The sequence below is a fragment of the Rattus norvegicus genome, chromosome 16, assembly GCF_021556685.1.
Source record: "Rattus norvegicus strain SHRSP/BbbUtx chromosome 16, alternate assembly SHRSP_T2T, whole genome shotgun sequence".
Lineage (NCBI taxonomy): Eukaryota > Metazoa > Chordata > Mammalia > Rodentia > Muridae > Rattus > Rattus norvegicus.
Genome location: NC_141549.1, coordinates 68977221 through 69003956, shown reverse-complemented (window position 1 = coordinate 69003956; position 26736 = coordinate 68977221). Strand labels below are relative to the sequence as shown.

The 26736-nt window shown below is 42.7% G+C and overlaps 2 protein-coding genes across 3 annotated transcripts in view; one reads left to right on the top strand and one right to left on the bottom strand.

Annotated features, from left to right (window-relative positions):
- Nucleotides 1-26736, bottom strand: part of Erich1 (glutamate-rich 1) — a gene marked incomplete at its 5' end in the record, with an annotated part of 52793804 nt that overhangs the window by 14660407 nt on the left and 38106661 nt on the right.
- The window catches only part of Pofut3 (protein O-fucosyltransferase 3), an 89334-nt gene that overhangs the window by 51257 nt on the left and 11341 nt on the right, over nucleotides 1-26736 (top strand). For 2 of the 3 annotated variants that reach the window (NM_001411761.1, XM_087588895.1), the window contains 1 exon segment: nucleotides 9350-10185. In NM_001411761.1, coding sequence (NP_001398690.1) covers nucleotides 9350-10185 — 836 coding nt within the window. 3 annotated transcript variants of the gene reach the window in all.

The following is a 26736-nucleotide window of genomic DNA, read 5'->3' as shown; positions in this document are numbered from 1 at the left end:
GTTATAACATCAGGATTTCGCATGGGTTCAGAATGAAACTTGGTATTTCTTCATGGCTGCAGGCTGAGGGTCAGCACTTAGGCAAGTTGGGTCTGTTGTGATAGAATTGCAGCTCCCATCCAGACAGACCGCACCAGGCCAATGTAGTTCCACAGCAGAGAGGTTTATTGTTGGGGAAGGGAGCAAAGGGGGGTGATGGAGATGAAGGGAGAAAAGAGAGAGGGCAAAGGTCAAGAGGGTCTCCCTTTTATTTAGGCTGTAAGGTAACCGCCTATGGGTGACGTCACCACCATCCCTGAGTGCGAAGTCGATCTGTAACCAACCATAAAGCCGGTTCCTGATACCAACAGGGTCAGCATGGGATAACCAAGAATTTACAACCCAGCAAACGGTCTTTCATTTCAAAGCTAAGAGTCTAACAGCTTTGGCCTCAGTTTCCTTGCCTATAACTTAATAATTCTTTCTCAAATCACTGACTTTATAAATTTTTGCAAAGACTAGCTGAGTCCTAAAGCATTGCGTATATTTTTATTGCATTGTGTTACTTTAACGAGGTAGCACTGTAACAGACTCACTTGCGGTGAAATAGCATCATGGAAAATTAACCTAAAACTTACCCAAGAAATAAGGCCATAAAAAATTTCACAAGACAAGTGATTTGTTGCACCAATTTCTCTCCAATTTGCTATTTATTTTTGTGGTCACATGTACCTGTTGATCTCATGGGGTGGAAATGCAGGCCACAGAATCTAACATCTAGCTATGTGAGCCGGAAAGGAGGGGAGGGCGTTCAGGTTAATATTGTCAACTTGACCGAATCCAGAATCACCTGGAAAACAAACTGGTAGGCTTTTGCTCTCTCTTGGTGACACAGACACAGGCTAGATGAGACCAGATTAAAGGTAAGTAAAGGCAGGTTTATTAGGAAACAGCTCTCGGATGGGTTCACCAGTCTCACAGGTGGAGACAGTGAGGTCCCAAGCCCGGGCTAAAGCAAGAGGGTTTTACAGATCTGAGGTGAGGAGTGATGACAGGTCAGCTAGGAGCTGGAATTGTGCCCATACGTGGTCAAAAACTGAGCCCCTGAGTGGGCACTCTTGGGCGGGTTTCTCAAAACTCGGAGACCAGGAGTTATGACATGTTAGCATGGAGTTTTCTCCATGCAGGCAGAGTTGGGGGAAAGAGGACAGATGGGGTTTTCTAGCTATGCAGGGGTTCCAAGCAAACACAATCTCTTGTTGTGTCTGTGAGGGGTCTCCAGGCTGGGTCAGCTGGGGTGGGATGTCTGTGAGGAGCACCATTCCATGGGCTGGAGTCCAAAGCAGACTGAGAAGGAAAGGTGGAGCTAGGCACCGGTGTGCACCTCTCTGCCCCAACTGTGGATGCAGTGCGAGCCGCTGTCTCCAGTTCCTGCCACTGTGACGTCACCACTGTGATGTCACCACTGCGACATCACCACTGCGACGTCACCACTGTGGTGTCACCACTGTGATAACTGTAGCCTTAGACTGATAGCCAAATGACCCTTCCTCCTTAAGTCGCCCCTGTCAGATTTCGTCTTCTAGTGATGAAGAAAGCACCTTACTCACCTTTCATTCCCCTGGGCTGCCACAGTTGAACAGCCATCTTCCTTCCCTCCCACTGCTCAGAGGTTTCCAGAAGCACCTCAGTCCATGTAAAATGAATCCATTGCTTTTCCGTTGGCTCTCATGATCAGGCTTCCTGTGTTCCGCCCTCCAACGTGGCTAATTACCATGTTTGGCAGATCGGTAGTCACTCTTTACATTATAGTCATCATCGTGCAGATTATATTCACACATCAACCAGAGATGGCTTTTCTTAAACAAGAAGCTACTAATTGAGCCTAATTTTTTGATTACTAAGCTTTCTATTAAGTCGTCAGTAGTTCAGCGCCAATCTCTTAGACTAGTCAGAAATAATTACTCGTTTCTTTCTTCTGCGGCGACTGTGTGTATGCATCGGGCTCTAATTTGAATTTCACCCAGTGGTTTAACATTTACATCAGCACCAGAAGATGCCCCGGGGCTCGTTTTGTTCCTCTTTGAAGCGCCAGAGCTTTAGTTTAATGTGCAAGTGGCTCGACCCAGTGCCTCCGCGCTCTGTAGGAATGGTTGCTGTCTGCTTGCTTTTGCTGTCTCCACATTTGTGGACTGCAATTGAGCAACAAGGATATGGCTCACAGAAGGAGAAGGACGCTAGCAGGACTTTAATTTTCTTATACATTTTATTTCTTTAGTGTGTGTGTGTGTGTGTATGTGTGTGTGTTTACACTGCACTAGCAGGCACACTCCTTCATGCATGGGGAAGAAGGCATGCTTGTGCCCTGGCACACACATGTAAATTAAAGGGGACAACTCAGGAGCCAGTCTTGCACCAGGCAGGACCAGGGAATCAATCACTAGAAGACGAAATCTGACAGGGGCGACTTAAGGAGGAAGGGTCATTTGGCTATCAGTCCAAGGCTACAGTTACCACAGTGGTGACATCACAGTGGTGATGTCACCGGGGTGACGTCACAGTGGCAGGAACTGGAGACAGCGGCTCGCACTGCATCCACAGTTGGGGCAGAGAGGTGCATACCGGTGCCTAGCTCCACCTTTCCTTCTCAGTCTGCTTTGGACTCCAGCCCATGGGATGGTGCTCCTCACAGACATCCCACCCCAGCTGACCCAGCCTGGAGACCCCTCACAGACACAACAAGAGATTGTGTTTGCTTAGAACCCCTGCATAGCTAGAAAACCCCATCTGTCCTCTTTCCCCCAACTCTGCCTGCATGGAGAAAACTCCATGCTAACATGTCATAACTCCTGGTCTCCGAGTTTTGAGAAACCCGCCCAAGAGTGCCCACTCAGGGGCTCAGTTTTTGACCACGTATGGGCACAATTCCAGCTCCTAGCTGACCTGTCATCACTCCTCACCTCAGATCTGTAAAACCCTCTTGCTTTAGCCCGGGCTTGGGACCTCACTGTCTCCACCTGTGAGACTGGTGAACCCATCCGAGAGCTGTTTCCTAATAAACCTGCCTTTACTTACCTTTAATCTGGTCTCATCTAGCCTGTGTCTGTGTCACCAAGAGAGAGCAAAAGCCTACCAGTTTGTTTTCCAGGTGATTCTGGATTCGGTCAAGTTGACAGTATTAGCCTGAACGCCCTCCCCTCTGTTTTTGTCACCTCCTACCAACAAGACTCTAAAGAGAAAAATCTTTGACAAAAGTGATTTTTGGCATTAGCTTTTTGAAACAGGATCTCTCTATGTAGCACAGGCTAGTCATAAACTTTTAGTCCTTCTGGCCTAGCATTGTGAAGGCTGGAATGACAGACTGACAGAGATACCTGACGTTTTTTTTTAAAAGGCAGGTATCATGTGTAATCTAAGCTACTTTCTCTTGCTATGTAGCTTAGACTGGCCTTGAACTTTCGCTCTTCCTACCTCAGCGTCCGTGTGCTAGGATTAGGGGGCATATATTACTATATTAAAAATTGTTTGAAATACGTGCCTTGTACTACTTTTCATACATGCATGTGTGTGCACAGTAGTAATCATAAAGTTATATACAAAGGTGAAAGAGAACATTGGATAGCTTGTTAGAAAGATCTTTAGCCTTTAAAATATTTAAGCATGTGTGAGAGAATCTATTTTTCCTTTGCCTTGGGTCGTGCACCTATTAGGAAGGGGACTGGCCCTTAGCACAGGCTCAGTAAGGAGTTTGAGGAATTTCCGTGGCTGGCGGACCAGGCATACTTAATGAATGTGTGTAATTGAGGGAAGGTGTCTGTGCGACGGTGAATTGATTTAGGGGCAGGCAAAGGGGCACTTGGAGAGAATTAGTGGAAGAGGGAGGAATGGGGCTCAGTAGATAGTTGAACGACTCTCTTAGTCAAGTGTCCTGTCAGAGCCTGCTCTGAATTGGCTAGAGAGACTGGTTTCTACTGAGGTTCATGTAGCTACTCCAGTGTTCAGAATTTAGCTTTTCAGTAACAGGATTCTTACCCTGACATGATTTCAAAAATGAAATGACATGATGGGGTGTGGACAAGTCAAGAAAATTCACAGGAAATGGATTTAAAGTAGCAATAAATGGACTCAGAGAACGATACCACACTGGGCTGCCCTTTGCTCTACACTGCCTGTCTTAGAAAGTTTTAATTCTCGTTCTTGAGTAATTTTGGTAGTACTGAGTTTTTACAGGATATGTAGCTTTATGGTAGGGGTATTTTGTTGTTCTTACATAGGTGTTAAGTTCAGGAGCTACTTTGGGGAGCACGCCTGACATTCAGGTTAAGCTGTGCCATATTTCTAAGCAGGCTGGGTTTACTGTATTGCTGGAATGCTAACATTGGTGTCTGTTTTTTTTTTTTTTGTAGGAGTACTTTAGTGTGTCCAGACTCACTCATTCATGCTCATTCATTCATTCATTCATTCATTCCCTAGAATCAGTACCATGGTGGGGTCAGCCATCATTCTAGACTTCTACTACTGTCCAGTCTGATTCCTGTTCCTCATCTGGCTTTTTTAGTTCTAGCTAAATACTCGAACCTTTGCGACTAAAGTAAGGTGAATAAGTGTCTTCTGTTTTCTCCACTTTTTGTGGGGATGATGAAAGATGTCCACGTGCCACATAAACGGGGGTAGGGGCATCCCATAAACACATCCCGTAAAGCCTGTCTCTCCTCTTATTGCTGTTGCAAATCAGTCTCTGTAGTCAGCAGTCTGGCAGGATTCGCCAGTATTAACGTTTGGTCCTAACTGCAATTCCCTTTAGGGTGCTCTCTTTTTTTAGCACTTAAGTTCTGTTCATCAGCAGCTGTTTATAGGCCCTAATAAATGTATCAATAGTCAGTAAACATAAAGTAACTGTTTGAGTTCAAAGCTGTTAAATGTAAAAGGCAGTAGAAGTAACTGTATAAACTAGTGAATGAATATATATATAATATATACATATATATGTATGTATGTATATTTCACATTTTTATGGATTGTCCCTATTTTATGAAAATATTTGTATTCCCATTGCCTGACTCAGCCCCACTCATAATAGACATTACCCTGGAGTTGAAGTTAAGTCATTCATTTTTTTTCCAGCCACTCCCTTTTAGGATGGTGGAGCTGCTGTAGGCTGTGATGTACTCTTAGTCTTTGAGATCTGGGCTGGTTCTGGTTTTACTGTTTCCGAGTGGTTTCTGTCTTAAGCGTGGGCCTAGGACAGTAGCTTATGGAAGCAAAGTGACATTTGAAAAATTGTTCCCCGTAGAATTTTGGCTTGAGACCATCAACAGAAGACTTACAGAATGTGATGTTTGTGCTTAGGGATTTGTCCTTGTGTTTTATGTTTTGTGTGTGTCTCGGGGAAGTTACCGAGTTTTGTGCTTTAAAACTGCAAACATGGAAAGTGTTTCTGGGAAGTTAGGTCCCTTAACTTTTCTCTCCGTGAAAGTGATATCTCTCACTGAGATGATTGGCGTGTTCTACCATGTCCAGCTGAGTGTGTTACTTCTTAATAAACAAATATAAATAGTTTTGCTTAGATTCTGTGATATATTTTTTTTTAAGATTTATTTATTGTATGCATGTAAGTACACTGTAGCTGTCTTCAGACGCACCAGAAGAGGGCATTAGATCTCATTACAGATGGTTGTGAGCCACCATGTGGTTGCTGGGAATTAATTCAGGACCTCTGGAAGAGTAGTCAGTGCTCTTAGCTGCAGAGCCATCTCTCCAGCCCGATGTTTTTTATTTTTAATTTTTAATTTTGATATTATAGGGGTGTGTGTGTGTGTGTGTGTGTGTGTGTGTGTGTGTGTGTGAAGGAGTTTCATCTGTCGTTTCTGACACTGAGATCCTACAGCAGCTCACCTGTATGCACAATACACTTGTAATGAATAACAGGCTTGCTTCAGTTCCTTTTGTACTTCCAAAACAACTGGAGTGGACGCGCCTAGTGCTCACAGAAGTCTTGGTGCATCTGTTCTTACTTCCTGCCGCGCTTCAGAGTTAAATCTCAGACTCTGCTCAGCCTGGGAACACTGGAGGAAGCTCTGTGGTTCCTGTGCTCCTAATCAGATGCACACACCAAGGCTCCAAAGACGCGTTTGACTGGGAAGAGAGGGATTGAACAAAAAACAAAGCAAAGCAAAACAACAACAACAACAGCAGCAACACTAGACAGACACACAGAGGTGCTGAGATCCGGTAGTCTTGGATCTCTGCTGAAAAAAACCACAGCAACCCAGAAGTTCGTTGTGTTTATGTTACAGACCAGGACCGAGGGGTGGAATTACTGACATTGAACAGAGCGGAGGGACGGGTTTATTGGCCTAGAACTGAACTAGGAGACGAGATTATTGCATACAGAAGACAAAGGGGTGGGGTTCATGGTATTAGACAGGTTTAGCCAATCTTGGTCAGGATCAGTCTCTGCCACCCAGCCACAAATGTCCAAGGGGAGAAAGCTACAGAGGACATTTTTGCACATACTATCAATATCTACATGTGGACTAGAAGGGAAGGCTTTGCCATTTTCCAATGGGACTGAGGATCCTTAGTGTGGATTTCCCATGATCCTCAGTATGGCCAAGCCAATGTCAACAATATATCCAGTCAGGACCTCACAGACCCTAGGCTTCCTCCATTCTCTCCACTGCTCTGTATTCTTGTTGTGTTGTCCCACTTTGACCTGGATTAAGAGTCTCTCATGTATGACCAAGCTGTTAGCCGTGGACAGCCAGCGGGTAGGAATTGCTTGCTCGAAACCTCTGTGACTGACCCAACAGTTAATCGTTGACTTCTGTGTGTGTGTTTGTATTCTTTTTCTATTCTCTTTTTAAAACAGGATCTCATTATGTAGTCTAGGATGACCCTGAACTCTTGGTTCTCCTACCTCAGCCTCTCATGTGCTACATAAGATGTTTAGACTTTCTGAACACCAGGAGTCCTCAGCCTTCCAAGGGCTATAGGATCCCTCAGCCGTACAAATGCTGGGAGAAGAAGTGCGGCCGGTGCATGGCTTGGGTCTCACTTAGTATAATCACATATCCCTTTGGCCTCCAATGGTATGGCTTTGAACCACGTCTCCACTTGTTATGGCTGCTACAAGACTAAGCCCGTTTGAGCAGTAGAAGCTTCATTATGGTGAACTGCCTTTCTTCCCAGATTTTCCTTCTTGTCCCCCTTTTCTGTGTTGATAGTTATTAACCTCTGTGAACAACCCCATCAGACTCCGTTTCTAGACCATATATGTTACATTTCAAGTGCCTGGGGGAGAATGCTTTTCGATGCTTAATATCAAAGATAGCCGGTACCAACTTAACACATGCAGGTCAGTCCTGCTAGTGATTGAGGGCACAGCCCATTACTAAGATAGAGATGCCTTTTTTTCTTTTTTCTTTTTTTTGGCAAATTCTCTGTGTTCAGTATGTCTCCTCTGACTTAATCTAATGTCCCCACTTTTTAAAATTCTTTGAGTCACCATTAAGAAAAGCTATCTGTATCACAGGGCTCAAGAGCACCTACTTAGTGTGTCATTGGGATGACACGGGGGTGGTTTCACCCAGTATGGAATTATTGAACAGGAGGGAACTAGTGAGCAACATTGGTACAGTAGGCACAAAGCGCAAAGTTGGTTCTGCCTTGGGTTCCCCCACCAGTCTGTAGCACGTAGGGGATCGTGCACTTTATGGGGAGCAGATCACCAGATCACCTGGGACCCTCTTGTGTATCCATACCAGTAACATGGGGTACCTATCCCCGGAAATGCTCCGTCATGGTCATACCCCTCAGTCAGCCAGGTATGGGATGTCTGCTTCCTCTGTAAGTGTTGGTCCCTCCACTTTGGATACTGTCTATCAGTGAAGGGAGGGTTAAACTTCACATAGTTAATGGGGTCCTTGGACTGTTGGCTTGATGGTTCAGGGTGTCCCAGAGGACTCTCATCGTGCCTCCCACATGAGCTGAGTAGGTTGTGAATAGGCAGCTTCAGGATGAGACATTCAGTCTCATCTGACGTCTCACTGATGTAACGTTGACATCAGAGAGTTGGTGTCTATTTGAGATCATTTGCGCACATCTTGAGTAACTAATTTTTATGAGCCCAGCAAAGACTATGTTTTATAGTGCTATAGTTATTTGGTGCATTTTAACTCCCTAGTAGATGGTGGAAGATGGAGTATTATGTTTTTTTTCTTTGTGTGTGTGTGAGTGTGTGTGTGTGTGTGTGTGTGTGTAGTGTGTAGGTGTGTAGTGTGTAGTTTTGGTATTGCTCTGTCCTTACACTAATGTTTAAAAACCTCAAGCCATTGTTCACAGTATCCTTGTCAGAAGCATTCAGAAATTCCACATTGTGATAAAGTCTTAATTTGTCTTCCTTAGTCATAGAAATTAGTTTTTCCTGAATGGTCAGGAAGTAACTGCTCACCACATCCATTATGTCTATCTGCATATTATCATATTTCAAAAGTTTTTTAATTAATCCCATGGAAGCCAGAGTCACTCCTCATTATAAGCTTGTTATGCCTCTTTAATTTTGATGTGCTTGTTAGTCCGTGCCTATCCCTGCATTGGTCTGTAACATAGAACTATTATCAGTGCATTTGTCTTTAAAAGCCCTTGACTACCATTTTGACTAAGATTGATCAACTGCACTCTGCTGTAATCAATCATTTTGGATAAAACAAAATCTATTCTGCCTATTTCTTAAGGCAACTCTTGCATGGTCCTTTCCAACTTAACCTGCTCAATCCATCTGCCAGCCCAGTGATTTTCCGCCATTTTGACTTCCTTGCTCTTTTCTTGTTAAGACACTGTCTGTCTATCTTGATGTCTTTATTTCTCCTGCTATCTTGTAGACAGCACCTCTGGAATGAAGAGACACTTGCAGAAGGCAATAGAATCTTGTTTCTTTATAAATCTGCCCAGGCAACCCACCCCCAGTACCTTTTTTATGGAATGAAGGAAACAATCCTTATATTTGATAATTCCTTTGCCGGTCAGTTTTGGCCTGTAGGCTTCACCAATGGCTTCTTGGGAACTTTGGAGGAGCACTGACACGTGCACTTGTTATTCATAATATCAGACTCCTCTATATTATGATCTTCCCCTAGATACCAACTGTGGATTCTTTTTTTTTTTTTAAGATCTATTTATTTTATTTATGTGAGTACACTGTAGCTGTTTTCAGATACAGCAGAAGAGGGCATCTGATCTCATTACAGATGGTTGCTGGGAATTGAACTCAGGACCTCTGGAAGGGCAGTCAGTGCTCTTAACCACTGAGCCATCTCTCCAGCCCGGATTCTTTAGATATAGTCATTCACATTTTATTTTCTCCTCCTAGGTACTGACTTTAACATAGACAGCTTACCTCTGCCTCGGAAAGCCCATCATGACTGGGCCCTTTTTCACGAAGAGTCCCCCAAAAACAATTATAAACTCTTCCACAAGCCAGTCATCACCTTATTCAACCATACGGCCACATTCAGCAGGCACTCCGACTTGCCACTGACTACACAGTACCTGGAAAGTGTAGAAGTCTTGAAGTCACTCCGATACTTAGTTCCTTTACAGTCTAAAAACAACCTGAGACAAAAACTGGCCCCACTGGTGTATGTTCAGTCGGACTGTGATCCACCATCAGACAGGGACAGCTATGTTCGGGAGCTGATGGCTTACATTGAAGTTGATTCCTATGGCGAGTGTTTACAAAACAAACATCTCCCTCAGCAGCTGAAAAACCCTGCCTCTATGGATGCTGATGCCTTCTACAGGGTCCTTGCCCAGTATAAGTTCATCCTTGCTTTTGAGAATGCAGTCTGTGATGATTATATCACCGAGAAGTTCTGGAGACCACTGAAGCTGGGAGTGGTGCCGGTGTATTACGGATCTCCCACCATCGCAGACTGGCTTCCCAGTAACAGAAGTGCCATTCTTGTGTCAGAATTTTCTCACCCCAGAGAACTGGCAAGCTTCATCAGGCGACTGGATTATGACGACGGATTGTATGAGACCTATGTGGAGTGGAAGCTAAAGGGCGAGATCTCTAACCAGCGACTTCTGACAGCTCTCCGGGAACGGGAGTGGGGCGTGCAGGACATCAACCAGGACAACTACATTGACACATTCGAGTGTATGGTGTGCCGCAGGGTATGGGCCAACAGGAGGCTACAGGAGCAGGTGAGTGGATGGAAGTCTGGTGGTGGCCGTGGGCTGTCTCTCGGTGTGGTTCTGGTCTTCCTTCTGTGGCTGTTGCCTGCCACTGTTCTCCATTCCTAGAAGAGAGGTGGATCACACAAGGAGGTAGAAGATTGCTCTACTCTTGGGGGAGACTGGCGTGCTTACAATTCAGGACCTCTGAAGCTCTTCAGTTCTCCTTGTCTCTGCTGAAGGATGTTTCGGGGACTGATGCTGGACATTGGCACAGGGGCTGCAGAGAGAGGGAGAAGGTCCCCAGATCAGAAATGTAAGAGGTCTGCCTGCCATGTGCATGAGCGACTCTGTAACTTCTCCATAAGGAGCACGTGGTTTGTGGCAGCCCCCTCCACTCAAGCCCACAGCCTGCCATCAGGAAACTCATATTGTACATGCCGTTAGCTACCTTTGTCTCTGTTCTTGACTGCGTTCTTTCTGACATACACTCATGCTTCCTAATATAATATAATTATCCTAATTCTTAATGCTTGGATCAAAATTTGAAGGTTTTCAAAGCCACTTACAGAGACTTCACAAGTTGACCATTTCTCATTCCCAAATCCCAAGCCTGAAATGCTCTAAAATTAAAAAGTTTTGAGTGTCAGTTCGTTGGTCAAAAAGTGTCAGACTTTCGAGCATTTTGGATTTCAAATATTCAGTTCTTATGTGAAGGATGCTCAGCTTGTAAGATTTTTCAGGACTCGGGTGAGGAATGCTCAACCTGTATGAAGAATTCAAATAACAATGAGGCTAATGTCATGGGGCAAAGACCCAAGGACCACGTGACCAAACCAGGCTATGAATTTGAGAGTATTTATTAAGCCCACTGATGACTGCCTAGAGAGAAATAGTTCTCACAGAGCAGCCCTGACTACTTTCTGCAGAGAGCTTTTAAAGCAAAAACCTATATCTGGGTTGTCACTTGCAAGCGGCAGTAGAACAAGCAAGCAGTTTAACAGAAGTAAAAACTTGCAGGTAGCCGCGGCACCTTGACCTCAAGTGCCTGGGACGATGTTGCATAATTTTAAAGGGACTTTTCCACAGGAAGGGCTTTAGACAGAGAGTCAGCTCTGAGTCAGATCTTAGATGGCTACAGAGATGGAGGGGCAGTCACAGTAAGCCTGAAGTATCTTCCTTTTCTTAAATTATTATAAAATGGCTTATGACATCTTCAATGCTTAGATTACTCTTGATACATGTTTGCATAACAAATGGCCCCACTCTCTGCATGGCTGAATCTATTAAAATGGTATTTATTGAAGGAAACAGAAAGGCTAGTTTTAGTTTCCTACACAATTAAGAAGGGCTGTTATCCAAAATATACAAAGAACTCAAGAAATTAGACACCAACAAACTAAATAACTCAGTTTTAGAATGGGCTACAGATCTACACAGAGAGTTCTTTTTTTCTTTTTTTTCTTTTGGTTCTTTTTTTTTTTCTTTCTTTTTTTCGGAGCTGGGGATAGAACGACCCATAACACACTCCCCAAGTGTGCATATGCATATCATGTGGGGACACACACACACACACACACACACACACACACACAGACACACACAGACACACAGACACACACACAGACACACACAGACACACACACACACACACACACACACACACACACACACACACACACACACACACACACACACATACAGATGCCCATGTCTGTGCCAAGAGACAAGTCCTCACCAAACACTGAAATTTCTAGCTCCTTGATCTTTTACTACCCAGACTCTAGAATTATGAGAAACGCCTAGTTTATAGTTTTCTGCTACAGTAGCCTGAATACACAAAGGCACGAGCTAGGATATTAAACAAAGGCCATGTAAACTTATGTGTGAACTGAAGTAATTGAAGCCTGCAAAGTTGATAAAATTATTTTTTTCTACATTCTGTGTGAATTGAATAAAATTGAACGCTACAAAGTTGATAAAACTATTTTTCTATATTCTAGCAGTAAATGATTGGAAAATTAAATTGTTTTAAATGCTGTTATAGTACCATAACATATAAACTAATTAGAGTTTCATAACCAGTTACAAAGTAACACACACCAGAAGTGAAAAATACTGTCCAGAGAGGCTGAAGAAGAGCTAAATCAATAGCCAGATAAATCATACCAAGGATTTGATCAATATTTTCAGTTCTAAAATTGATAGGGATTTAACATAATCTCCGTAGAAAGCCTGTCGAATGTGTTTGTAGCAACTTACAAACGAATATAAAATGTGTACAGATCTAAACTGACATGAAATTTGCAGGTAAATCGATGGGGCCGGGAATAATCATTCTTAGTGAGGTAACTCAGACCCAGGAGGAAGAACGTGGCATGTTTTCTCAACGTTTGTGGCTGTTGGCTTTGAATCTTTATATGAGGCATATCCACAGAGGCCAAGAAACTGGGGAGAGTGTCTGTGTGGGTGGGTGGTGTTGGTTCAAGGGAAAAAGATTTAGAATTCAGGTAACAAAGGGATGTAGGAAATATTGAAGCAAGAAAGATTTAATGGGCTAGGTAGGAAAGAAGAGTGAATATGGGAAAAGATAGCTAATACTACAGACCTTCGAGAAAGTCATCTGGAAACCTAGCACTATAGAAGATGGCAATACTCTTTAATAGGAGGGCAGTGCCCCTCCTAGATCTTATAGGCTATGGAAAGCCGGTGCCAGGAATGAGTTACCTCTTTTTGGAGTTGTTGATCCCACGAACTCCCCCATAAATTGTTATAGGTTATTGTCATTGCTCTTGATTATTCTCCAGAACTTCTTGCTGAAGGCATCATGTATGGAGGCTGTAGAATACAGAGAAATCCATGGTAGTGACCTCGAACCTCCCTTTGTATCGGCATGTGCTACCTGAGAAGAAAAATAGTCATCAGTCTTAGCCAGCTGTATATTATGTGTGTTTTCAAAAATGACAGGGCTGGCAAGGTATGCCTACTGGTGAAATGGTGACATGAATGTTTTGGAAGCAGCCAATCACTTTCTGATATTTAAGGCCACCTTCATAAGATAGCACCCATACCTGATACCATCATATGGGCCAAGAACCTGTCATATGGCTAGATAGACCCCAGGCCCCAGGGGAGAGCCTACTGTTATTTTGCTAAGTAGCATAGCAGTCAACAGAGTCCTGATGACTTACCATTATGTTTATAGTTTAGTGCATCTCGAAACCTGCTAGAGAAACTTCTTTTTGTAGTTTATGGCATTTAACACAGAGATCCAAAACTGCTCAAAGTGTGGAGAATAAGAGCCTCTTCTCAGTTCTAAATGGAATGTGTATATCACACTTCTCCTGAGGCTCAGGGATCATTGTAGAAGAGAGAAGAGAAAGATATCAGAGACAGTGGTTAGGTTTAGGGTTCCGGTTAGGGTTAGGATTGAAATAGTGTTCTCTGGGCACAGCCAGTCAGCTGCACATATGAACTCAACAGAGATTGTGGCAGAACATGCAAGACTTATTATGCAAGATCAAGACGGACACATTTCAGCTTGGAGGAGGGTAGAGGTCAGGAAGTCCCACCTCAAACTGAAGATCTGTTGACAATTAGTAGCTGTCAGGAGAGGAAGAGTCAGTTTTCTTTAAGGATGTGACCCCTGGTAGGTAGGGCCATGCTCCAGTGAATGACCCTGCACCCAGGAATATCTGAGCAGCACATAATACACTAGATGGATTATGTAACGAATAAAAGGAGTTATGAAGGGTAAGGAGGAGTGGATCTGGAGGAAGTTGGGAAAGGACTAGGGGGCGAAATGATAAAAAATACATTCTATTCAAATCTCAAAGAATTAATTGAAATGTAAGACTTTATATACATTTTGACAAATATTTAAAAAAATATGCTGAAAAAGACTACCTTTTAAAGTAAATTTTGCTACCAAACTGAATATCTACCTGCAGAAGGATGAAGTTAGATGCCTCTCTCTTATCCTGCACAAAAATCAAAGTGGATCAAAGACCTTAATTTAATATGTCAATACTAGAAGAAAATATTTCAGGGTGTAGGTGTAGGCAAGAAACTTTCTAAATAGACCCCAGTGAACAGAGCACATATCCTCATGACAAATGACAAATAGGACTTTGTGAAATTGAAAAGCTTCACAGCAAGAGAAACGATCAGCAGACATAAGGGACAGCCCACAGATGGGAGAAAATTGCCGTCAGCTATATTTCAGACAGGGATGCTGATACCTGGAATATATAAGGAGCTGCAAATATTAATACCAGAAAGCAAAACAATAAGTGAACCAATGAACTGAAGAAGCTCCAAAAGCTGAAACACAAATGCCTATTAAAATGTATGGAAATGGGCTTACCCTCATTAGTCATCAGAGAGAGAGAAATGAAAGCCTTGGAATTCCACTCAGAAGGGCAGTCACTGAGAAGATGCTGATGAGGTTATGGTCATAAGGGAATGCTGCTGGTGGGGATTTAAATTAGTCCAGCCACTGTGGGGGTCAGGATGGCAGTTCCTAAGGAGTCTAAGAATTTATCTATCATAGGACACAGCTACACCACTTCTGGGTATTTACATAAAGTACTTCAAGTCAACAAATCTTGGAGAAACTTACACACTATAGGACTGTTTACAACAGCTGTTGTGGAATCAGCCAGGGTGTCCAGTAGCAGAGGAGTGGGGAAAAAATGCAGTTCGTAGTCATGGAGTCCTTCCTTCCTTCCTTCCTTCCTTCCTTCCTTCCTTCCTTCCTTCCTTCCTTCCTTCCTCCCTCCCTCCCTCCCTCCCTCCCTCCCTCCCTTCCTTCTTTTCCCCTCTCCTCTCCCCCATCCCCTCCCCTTCTACCCTCCCCTCCCCTCTTACCCTCCCCTCCCCTCCTCCCCCCTCCCCTCCCCTCTCTTTTTTCTCCTATACAGATTTTAAATTGTTTGCAAGAAAATGGGTGAGCTGAAGAGAATCGTGTGAAATGAATTAAGACACTCTCCAATAAATACATCACATTTTTAGTTTCACGATTTTACACAGATTCCTAAAACCACATACGAACATATAACATAAAAGGAGACGCAAAACTGGCTAAGGAAACAAAAGGACTTAGTGGAAATTGGGGGGCTTAGAGAGAGGGGAGACTAGAGGGATATGGAGAGGATTTTGTACAGTGTAATATATATTCTTGTGTAAAAATATCTTTATGTAATTCAGGACCAGGTACAATAAATATATAGAATAATATATGTTTTAAAATATATAATGTAGGGTTGGGACTCTGTGGTGGAGGTAACCTCGTAGGTCTTTCCCTGTTCACTTGCAAGTCCACTGTACCTTGTTCATGTTGGTGAGACTTTGTGGGTATAACTTCTGTTATTACCAGGAGACACAATCTCAGAGCAAACTCTCTTATCCTCTGTTTCTGACAATTTTTTTTACCCTTTCTTTTGCAATATTACAATAAGCCTTAGGTGAGGGAGTGTTTTGTGTGTGTGTGTGTGTGTGTGTGTGTGTGTGTGTGTGTGTGTGTGTATCCAATGGCACTGTGCTCCACAACTCTTATCAACCCTACAAAGAACTATAGGCAACCAAAGAAAGCTGGGAAGCTGGGAGCAGGAGAGGTGGTCATCCCAGGGAAGAGCACATCAATTGGTTGTCCAATGCCAAATGGACGACTCTGAAAACATACACACAAGTACCATTGTATAGACTGACCAGGTTCATCCATGTATATATTTAGACTTTTTCCTGGTTCCTTGTGAGTGTCACATCATGCACCCCAGTCCCTCTCATCTCCCATCCCCTCATATCCATCCTTAGCCCTTGCAACCTTGAAGCACACCCCCCCCAATAAACCCCAAGCAAACAAATAAAGAACCAAAACAAACCATAAAAAATCTCATCATGGAAGCTGTAGTATGTTATAGTGTATCCCACAGTATATCCCTCTGCCCACAAGTCTTCACGCGCAAATGTTCATTGCAGTGAAGAATCAGTCTGGCCAGAGATCTCTGGTTTCTGTGACACCATCAATATTGTGTCCTCACCAGGATTCCTTCAAGTTATCCTGTTGCTGCCCTGTGTCATGGAGATCCTACAGCCCCGACTTAGCAGGATCTTACATGCTCTGACAGTTCACAGATGATATAGATTTTGGGGTGGGCCAACTCAGAATCCTGGATCTGGGCCTGGATGGCAGCTGAGGTGGCTGAACAGGTTATATTTAAGTGTGTGTGTGTGTGTGTGTGTGTGTGTGTGTGTGTGTGTGTGTATGTTTGTATGTATGTCTATAAATATGTACATATATATGTATACATGCATGCCATAAAAATTGGAAAAAAGAGGCCATGAATTTGAAGACCAGGGAGGGGTGTATGAGAAGACTTGGAGGGAAAGAAGATAAGGGAGAAATGGAATTATATTCTCAAAACATCCTATTTTGTATTTACCATAATTTAAATGCAACATTACGGATCCTCTGTCCAGTTAAAATAACACATAGTCTAGCCTTTCCCCAGGGCCTTCTAAATAGATATCCTAAGGGGAATGTCTTCTGTCAGAGAGATCATAGTCATGGGGTTAAAAACCTGTCCTAGCTCTCCCTGCTCCCATAGCTCTCGGACCACCCTGCTCAGTATTACACCAAGCAAGCTTTGATATCTCTGTTTACAGTGAGTTGTCATCATGTCCAAGTTTCAAGGACACATTCAACCTGTCACAAGAAACAGCTTCAGTTATTCTTGTTCCAGCATTGGATTTCATGAGTCCGTCCCTCCAGGTCTGTGAAAGCTATTCTATGTCACTCTCACCTCAGCCCACACACTTCACGATGGGCTCCATATGCTTCTCCAGTTCTTTCTTGCCAGCATGGCCTGGTCAGGTCTGCTAGAGAATTCTTGTGGTTCCAGCAGGCTGTCGCTTCTCAGACCTGGTGATGGGTAGGTGCTGCCCTTATTAAAGTTCAAGGCTCCACAGCAGTGGAGAGAGCATCTACTCTTATCACGTAAAGACTGCTCCATGGGACCACTTAGCCTGGTCTCCACAGAAAGCAAAAATGGAAGCAGAGTCTTAAGGACTGTGTGGCTTTATTAGGAAGTCTAATCCCAGAGAGGAAGAGGCACACAGAGCAGCACAGGAAGGAAGCAGGGTAGATACAGAGACGTGACAGGGCTTTTCTGTGAGTTTCATTGGCTACAACCATACACTGAGACACATACCCTGTCTCTCAGGACCAGTTCTTCAGAGAAGGAAGGAGATATAATATATCTTCTTCTGATTAAAGGAAAGGTGCCCCACAGAGCCCAACTCTTTTGCTGTATTGAGTTGGAATATGGTTATAAGGTGGTCCATGACTTCAGTAGTTAACTTTGCGGGTAGGAAGAAGGGAGAGTCACACAGAAGAGGTGAGGTAGACATTTTGTCCCAGCCCTGCTCTGTTGCAACTAGAGAGAGCTGAACTCTTGGAGTACGTGTGATGTATGTCGTCATATCACTGTGACAAATCCCTTGTGCAGAGAGTGTAGGGCAAAGGGTGTCCTTCCTCATGGTTTCAGAAGTTTCAACCCACTGTCCTTGAGCTTGTCTTTTTAAAAAAAATATTAACAAGAGAACACTGTGGCAGCTGCTATATGATCAGTTAGTCACCTCAGGGCAGAGTAGAGATGGGAGATAAAGGCAGGGGAAGATAAAGATGAGAGGGAAAGAAACACCTCAGTGATCTCTTCATCCAGTTACATCCTGTATCCTAAAGTTCCAGAACCTCCTGGAACAGTGCCAGCAGCTGAATGCCAACTTTTTAATACATAAGCCTTTTGGGGACATATTTCATAGTGAGGTATCCATTGGTATTCAATGCCCTTACCCTCGTGTAAGCCTGGGAATCTAAAGTCTTTAGGTTAGACCGTTGAGATGGCTCAGTAATTAATGGTGCCTGATTCCAAGCCTGACAACTCGAGTTTGACCCCCAGAATATGTAGGATGGAGAGAGGATTGACTTTCAAGGTGGTTCTCTAACTTCTGCATGCACATTCCTCCCTGTCCTGCCCGCAGAGTACAGAAGGTGTGGTGTAACTCTAGTAAGAAAATCCAGTCCCACTCCTCAAATTCTTTGAAAGTAGATTTTTGTCCCCCATGAGTGGTGAGCATCAGTTTTCTGTATGCAGAATCAGGACATGCGGACTCCATGCGTCTTATCCAAACATCGAGTAGCTTTAACTTTGCTGTTGTCCCCACCTTTATGGCCACGCCCAGGGATCCCATGGGGCACCAAGCTCCAGGATATCTTGGTGTTCTTGCAGCTTCTTGGAATTGGGTTTTCTCTGGTCAGCTGAATCATTGCTGCCCACCTATTAACTTTGCAGCTTCCAAATATTTGGTTACCATTTTCTTTATCGTTTTAAATTTTCTTTATAAATCTATACCACAACACAGCATGTATTATTTTCATCATGTGGGGGAATTCAGGAGAGAATGGGATTAAAATGTGTGTCCAGCGAATGCCATTTTACTTGGACATCTTCATTTTATTTACTGAAAAAAAATGCTGTACAACTATTTTATTATGGCAGTTCCCTCATTCTGGATGGACCGACTTAGAAAACAGCCATCAATAAAAGCATTTTGTCATAATGCTTGGAGTTTGAACTGACAGCATTGAGTAATTATGGAAATAAACTTCGATGAGCTCTGGGAAGGAAAAAAGTCTCCAATCAGGAACATAAATATTTACAGTACAGATCCTACTAGAATCTTCCAAAGGGCCGTCCTCATTATTGGAAAAACTTTTTCGTGTAGCTGCCACAGTGCTAAGGAGACCAGCTGTTAGCAGTGACTCCATTATCCACCAAGAGGGTGCACCATCTAGTAACAAACGATAGAATTAAATGGAGTTGGAGTCACATTTCAGAATCCCATGGGGAGACAAAGCTGTTGGCACTAAATAAATACACTTGTTATGACTGTGCCACCAACTGGACTTGGAGACAATGAATTGTGTGTATGCATGTGTGTGCATTTACATGTGCGTGTGCATGTGGGTTCTTTGAGAAAATCAACAAGATAGATAAACCCTTAGCCAGACTAACGAGAGGACACAGAGAGTGTGTCCAAATTAACAAAATCAGAAATGAAAAGGGAGATATAACTACAGATTCAGAGGAAATTCAAAAAAATCATCAGAACTTACTATAAAAGCCTATATTCAACAAAACTTGAAAATCTGCAGGAAATGGACAATTTCCTAGACAGATACCAGGTACCGAAGTTAAATCAGGAACAGATAAACCAGTTAAACAACCCCATAACTCCTAAGGAAATAGAAGCAGTCATTAAAGGTCTCCCAACCAAAAAGAGCCCAGGTCCAGACGGGTTTAGTGCAGAATTCTATCAGACCTTCATAGAAGACCTCATACCAATATTATCCTAACTATTCCACAAAATTGAAACAGATGGAGGACTACCGAATTCCTTCTATGAAGCCACAATTACTCTTATACCTAAACCACACAAAGACCCAACAAAGAAAGAGAACTTCAGACCAATTTCCCTTATGAATATCGACGCAAAAATATTCAATAAAATTCTGGCAAACCGAATCCAAGAGCACCTCAAAACAATCATCCACCGTGATCAAGTAGGCTTCATCCCAGGCATGCAGGGATGGTTTAATATACGGAAAACCATCAACGTGATCCATTATATAAACAAACTGAAAGAACAAAACCACATGATCATTTCATTAGATGCCGAGAAAGCATTTGACAAAATTCAACACCCCTTCATGATAAAAGTCCTGGAAAGAATAGTAATTCAAGGCCCATACCTAAACATAGTAAAAGCCATATACAGCAAACCAGTTGCTAACATTAAACTAAATGGAGAGAAACTTGAAGCAATCCCACTAAAATCAGGGACTAGACAAGGCTGCCCATTCTTTCCCTACTTATTCAATATAGTTCTTGAAGTTCTAGCCAGAGCAATCAGACAACAAAAGGAGGTCAAGGGGATACAGATCGGAAAAGAAGAAGTCAAAATATCACTATTTGCAGATGATATGATAGTATATTTAAGTGATGCCAAAAGTTCCACCAGAGAACTACTAAAGCTGATAAACAACTTCAGCAAAGTGGCTGGGTATAAAATTAACTCAAATAAATCAGTAGCCTTCCTCTACACAAAAGAGAAACAAGCCGAGAAAGAAATTAGGGAAATGACACCCTTCATAATAGACCTAAATAATATAAAGTACCTCGGTGTGACTTTAACCAAGCAAGTAAAAGATTTGTACAATAAGAACTTCAAGACTCTGAGGAAAGAAATTGAAGAAGACCTCAGAAGATGGAAAGATCTCCCATGCTCTTGGATTGGCAGGATTAATATAGTAAAAATGGCCATTTTACCAAAAGTGATCTACAGATTCAATGCAATCCCCATCAAAATACCAATCCAATTCTTCAAAGAGTTAGACAGAACAATTTGCAAATTCATCTGGAATAACAAAAAACCCAGGATAGCTAAAACTATCCTCAACAATAAAAGGACTTCAGGGGGAATCACTATCCCTGAACTCAAGCAGTATTACAGAGCAATAGTGATAAAAACTGCATGGTAGTGGTACAGAGACAGACAGATAGACCAATGGAACAGAATTGAAGACCCAGAAATGAACCCACACACCTATGGGCACTTGATTTTTGACAAAGGAGCCAAAACCATCCAATGGAAAAAAGATAGCATTTTCAGCAAATGGTGCTGGTTCAACTGGAGGTCAACATGTAGAAGAATGCAGATCGATCCATGCTTATCACCCTGTACAAAGCTTAAGTCCAAGTGGATCAAGGACCTCCACATCAAACCAGATACACTCAAACTAATAGAAGAAAAACTAGGGAAGCATCTGGAACACATGGGCACTGGAAAAAATTTCCTGAACAAAACACCAATGGCTTATGCTCTAAGATCAAGAATCGACAAATGGGATCTCATAAAACTGCAAAGCTTCTGTAAGGCAAAGGACACTGTGGTTAGGACAAAACGGCAACCAACAGATTGGGAAAAGATCTTTACCAATCCTACAACAGATAGAAGCCTTATATCCAAAATATACAAAGAACTCAAGAAGTTAGACCGCAGGGAGACAAATAACCCTATTAAAAAATGGGGTTCAGAGCTAAACAAAGAATTCACAGCTGAGGAATGCCGAATGGCTGAGAAACACCTAAAGAAATGTTCAACATCTTTAGTCATAAGGGAAATGCAAATCAAAACAACCCTGAGATTTCACCTCACACCAGTGAGAATGGCTAAGATCAAAAACTCAGGTGACAGCAGATGCTGGCGAGGATACGGAGAAAGAGGAACACTCCTCCATTGTTGGTGGGATTGCAGATTGGTACAACCATTCTGGAAATCAGTCTGGAGGTTCCTCAGAAAATTGGACATTGAACTGCCTGAGGATCCAGCTATACCTCTCTTGGGCATATACCCAAAAGATGCCCCAACATATAAAAAAGACACGTGCTCCACTATGTTCATAGCAGCCTTATTTATAATAGCCAGAAGCTGAAAAGAACCCAGATGCCCTTCAACAGAGGAATGGATACAGAAAATGTGGTACATCTACACAATGGAATATTACTCAGCTATCAAAAACAATGACTTTATGAAATTCGTAGGCAAATGGTTGGAACTGGAAAATATCATCCTGAGTGAGCTACCCCAATCACAGAAAAACACACATGGTATGCACTCATTGATACATGGCTATTAGCCCAAATGCTTGAATTACCCTAGATGCCTAGAACAAATGAAACTCAAGATGGATGATCAAAATGTGAATGCTTCACTCCTTCTTTAAAAGGGGAACAAGAATACCCTTGGCAGGGAATAGAGAGGCAAAGATTAAAACAGACACAGAAGGAACACCCATTCAGAGCCTGCCCCACATGTGGCCCATACATATACAGCCATCCAATTAGACAAGATGGATGAAGCAAAGAAGTGCAGGCCGACAGGAGCCGGATGTAGATTGCTCTTGAGAGACACAGCCAGAATACAGCAAACACAGAGGCGAATGCCAGCAGCAAACCACTGAACTGAGAATAGGACCCCCGTTGAAGGAATCAGAGAAAGAACTGGAAGAGCTTGAAGGGGCTCGAGACCCCATATGTACAACAATGTCAAGCAACCAGAGCTTCCAGGGACTAAGCCACTACCTAAAGACTATACATGGACTGACCCTGGACTCTGACCTCATAGGTAGCAATGAATATCCTAGTAAGAGCACCAGTGGAAGGGGAAGCCCTGGGTCCTGCTAAGACTGAACCCCCAGTGAACTAGACTATGGGGGGAGGGCAGCAATGGGGGGAGGATGGGGAGGGGAACACCCATAAGGAAGGGGAGGAGGGAGGGGGATGTTTGCCCGGAAACCGGGAAAGGGAATAACACTCGAAATGTATATAAGAAATACTCAAGTTAATAAAAAAAAAGTTATAGCAATTAAAAAAAAAGCTATCTCAAGTGTACCTCAACACAGTGCTTGGCCAAAGCAACTCCAAGTGTACCCCAACATAATGCCTGTTAACGTAACCCCATGTGTAGCCCAATACAGTACCTGTCCAAAGCAACCCCATGTATACCCCAACACAGTGCCCGTTAATGTAACTCCATGTGTACCCCAATACAGTACCTGTCCAAAACAACTTCAAGTGCACCCCTATATAATGCTTGGCCAAAGCAATCTCAAGTGTGCCCCAGCACAATGCCTGGTCAGAGCAACCCCAAGTGTACCCCAATATAATGCTTGGCCAAAGCAACCCAAGTGTGCCCCAGCACAATACCTGGTCCAAGCAACTCTAAGTGTACCCCAACACAGTACCTGGTCAGAGCAACCCCAAGTGTACTCTACCACAATAGTTAGGAAAAGCCCAATTTTGAATCTACTCCTGGTCTTTTGAACTTTCCATTGCTAGTACATCTCCCAGATATTAAGTCTGAACGTTTCTTCACAGTCTGCAATTTGGTTCTCTGTGTTTAGAGATGTCTTGGTAAAGAGTTCTTGCGTTATTATAATGGTAGGCCAAGGAGTAGGGAATTGGGAGAGGGGGCTGGTTGTCGAAAAGGCACCTTAACAACTCTGATTTACTAACATCTCAGAGAGCAAGTCTTTTACTCTGCTTGTTCCTGCTTGTTTAAAAAGAAATCAAAAGAGAAGCTCGGGCTCTTAAAATTGCCACAGAGCTGAAAGGTAACCTGAAGGCAGCAGGTGGTGGTCTTGTCACACAGCTGACACAAATTAAGATATCGGCCAAACTCGTAAAACAAGCTAGCTGTCTTCTTTCTGAAATGCCCATCTTGAATCTTAGGTCTCAGAAACAGCATTTAACAGACCAAAAGTTTAAAATAATCAGAATTAAAGAGGTTATTTATGTCTTCCTTCCCTAGTCCAAGGGAGTGAAATGCAGTTTTCATGTCCTCTCCCATAAAAGCCTTAGCCCGGACTCAGACGCAGCACGACTTCCCACCTTCTTTTGTCTGCTTTTGCCCCTTAGTACAGAACCCTGCTCTCCTCCCCTGGGCTCTGGTTTTATTAAGAGCCCCTCGGTTTCCATTCTGCTCTCTAGTTCTTTGTGTAGTCACGTGCTGGGCTACATGACGTCTAGTCATGTCAGGCCAAGCCTTATTGAGAACAGAGACAGCTCTCCAGTAGCAGTGCCAGTACCAGGCCTTTGGAAACCAAACTATCAGGAAGAGGGTTGGGGGGAGGATTGCCCTCCGAAGTAAACTGCATGCCTCCTTTGACAGTCCCTTTTATACCCACAGCCCTGCCCACATCCCAGTATCTTCTCATATGTTTTCTGTGGGCATTTTAAGGAAAAGAAAGTATATTGACCTCACGATGGTAGCATCAAAATTGCTTTTAGATCCCCCAATTTGGTTTACTGCTCTGTTTTTTAACTTTGAGATAGGTAAGGATTATACTCATGATCAATCTGATACATTAATGTTATTTTTATGTTGAACAACATATTTTTAGGAAAAGATTCTTATGCATATAGACGAAAGCATGAAATAACCCTACTTATTTAAAGCAAAACCAACTTCTTTCACCTCATTTGCTTCTTCATAAGCTACCACAATCATTAGCTAATTATGCCATCACTTTGGCATTAATTTGATATTTATAAGTATTTATATATATCTTTTTGATAGTGTTCATATGATTATGTTATAGAACTTATTCAGAAATTGGCTAGATAGTATACTGCCTTGTTTCTTTTCCTTCTTACAGCTTTTTTTCCTTCTAATTAATAATTTTATATTGTTGGATTACTTTTTCTCTGGAATTCTCACTGTTAGGCTTTTGATTGCTTACATCTTCTATGAAGAGTTCATGAACTCTAAGGGTAATGATCGATCTTGATTGTCAATATGGCAGTCCTGAGATACAGGGGAGATGGGTATGTTTCTGAGGACATTTCCAATCATTGTTTGATCATGAGGGCCTGGTAACATGATCGATGGCTTAACCCATTTATGGAGTCAAACCTTAACAAGCCATTGTAAACTGCTAGGGTCAAGAAAATGGAGCCTAGATGAAGGATATAGGTCACCGAGAGTATATCTTAGAGCAGTGGTTTTCAATCTGTGGGTCTCTGACACCTTTGGGGGTTCACATGTCAAATATTTGTAGTCAACCTGTGACTACCAGTCAATGTAGGTACTTTGAATGGGAGTCTGGGAATTAAAGGACAGGTACGAGAGAAGAATGGAGCCAAGACAAAGTTTTGATCAAGGCTCAACCTCATTGCAAAGCAGCAATCACAAGCCCAACCTCTAGACGTGACTGATGGCATAAGTCACCTCATGCTGGCAGCCAATGGCCTAGGTTTTCATTTCTCAGTACAGGTCTCTCTTAAAGCAAGGTGAAACTGAGATCAGGGTGAAAGTGGAGCTCCAAACTCGGGCGGGGAAATTCTACCAAGTACTGTGTTAGCAAAAAAACTGATATGGCAACTCCTGCTATCCAGGTCAGGGTAGAACATCCAGAGATATTTATATTATAGTTCATAACAGTAGCAAAATTACAGTTATGAAGTATCAACAAAAATAATTTAATGTTTGGGGGTCACCACAATATGAGGGTTATAGCATTATGAAGGTCTTAGAGGGTATATCTTTAGCCAGTGAGATAGCTTGGTAGAAAGATGCTTTCACACCTGATAACCCGAGTTCCACCTCTGGAACCCACACGACAGAAGGGAAGTATCAACAAGTTGTCTCTGGCTTTTCTATCCATCCCATGTCACCCCTCCTCTCTAATAAACAAGAGAGATGTCATCTAAGAGAGAAAGAGCCATCTCTTGCTTGGTTCTTCTGTCTTTGTTCAAGTGTGTGGGGTATCTTCATTCTACTCTAGGGTTTATGACATAGCATAGCCAAGTAGAAACTGTGAAATCATCAGTTTTCCTGGGAATTTTTAAAGCATTTTACCATTACTTCTAAAAATGTTTTCTTGGACAAATCTTGTTAATGGAAGGGTTACACTTAAAAGCTGATTCTGTGTACCCTTTACCTTGCTTCTCTTAAAGCCACTTTGCTTGTCAACACGAAAACATTACCGTTGCTGCATCGCTACTAACTGAATTACAGGCATGTTTCACTTTAGAGAAACTTTATTGTATTTCTCCCGCCGTTTGCAGTTGATAGCTGCAGGAAAAGAGAGTATCAGTTTCCTTTAACTGAGTGATGCTGGGTATGTCAAGCCATGTAGATCCTGTGTCCAGAAGTAGGTGGCCAACACAAGTCAGGTTCCATTTAGTTTCTTTTCTAATGGAATATTTTTAATGATTATTGGGAAAGCATCACGATCACACTTGCTTTCCTTTACTCCAAAGTCCACCCTCCCACCCCTGTGCCCTCACGCCCAAAAGAAGAAATATACATCACGCCCAACTTGGGTTGAACGCATACTCATTGCAGTGTGAACAATGAAACTCCCAGTCACCAGCCCGTTAAAGATAGCTGAGTCCTTCAGGATCTTATTTTCTTATTTATTTATTTATTTATTGATTGTGTGATTTATTTATTTATTTATTCTTGAGAAACAGAGCATGAAGTTTCCTGGGTTTGTGGAGCAGTGTGGGGAGGGGAAAGCACACGATTACTTGGTCCCCAGTTGGTGGAACTTTTTGGGAAGGATTAGGAGGTGTGGCCTTATTTGAGGAGTGTGTCACTGGTGGCAGGCTTTGGGGTGTCAAAAGACTCACACCATTTCCGGTGCGTCCTGCCCTCTCCGCCTCCTCCTCGAAGAAGAGGATGTGAGTCCTCAGCAGTTCCTATTGCCACTCTTCTACTCCCCTGTCAAAGATTCTAACCCTCTGAAACTGTAAAGCTAATTAAATGCTTTTTTAAAATAAATAAATAGCCTTCCTTATGGTGTTTTGTCCAAGCAATAAAAAAAGTAACTAACATTACATCAGAATCTCAATAACTATATTCTCACAGTACAAAGCTTTCCTGTTCAGTGGAGAACATGGGTGTTAGCATAGAGAAGAGAAGTAATTAAAATAAGGCAATAAGCAGGAGTGG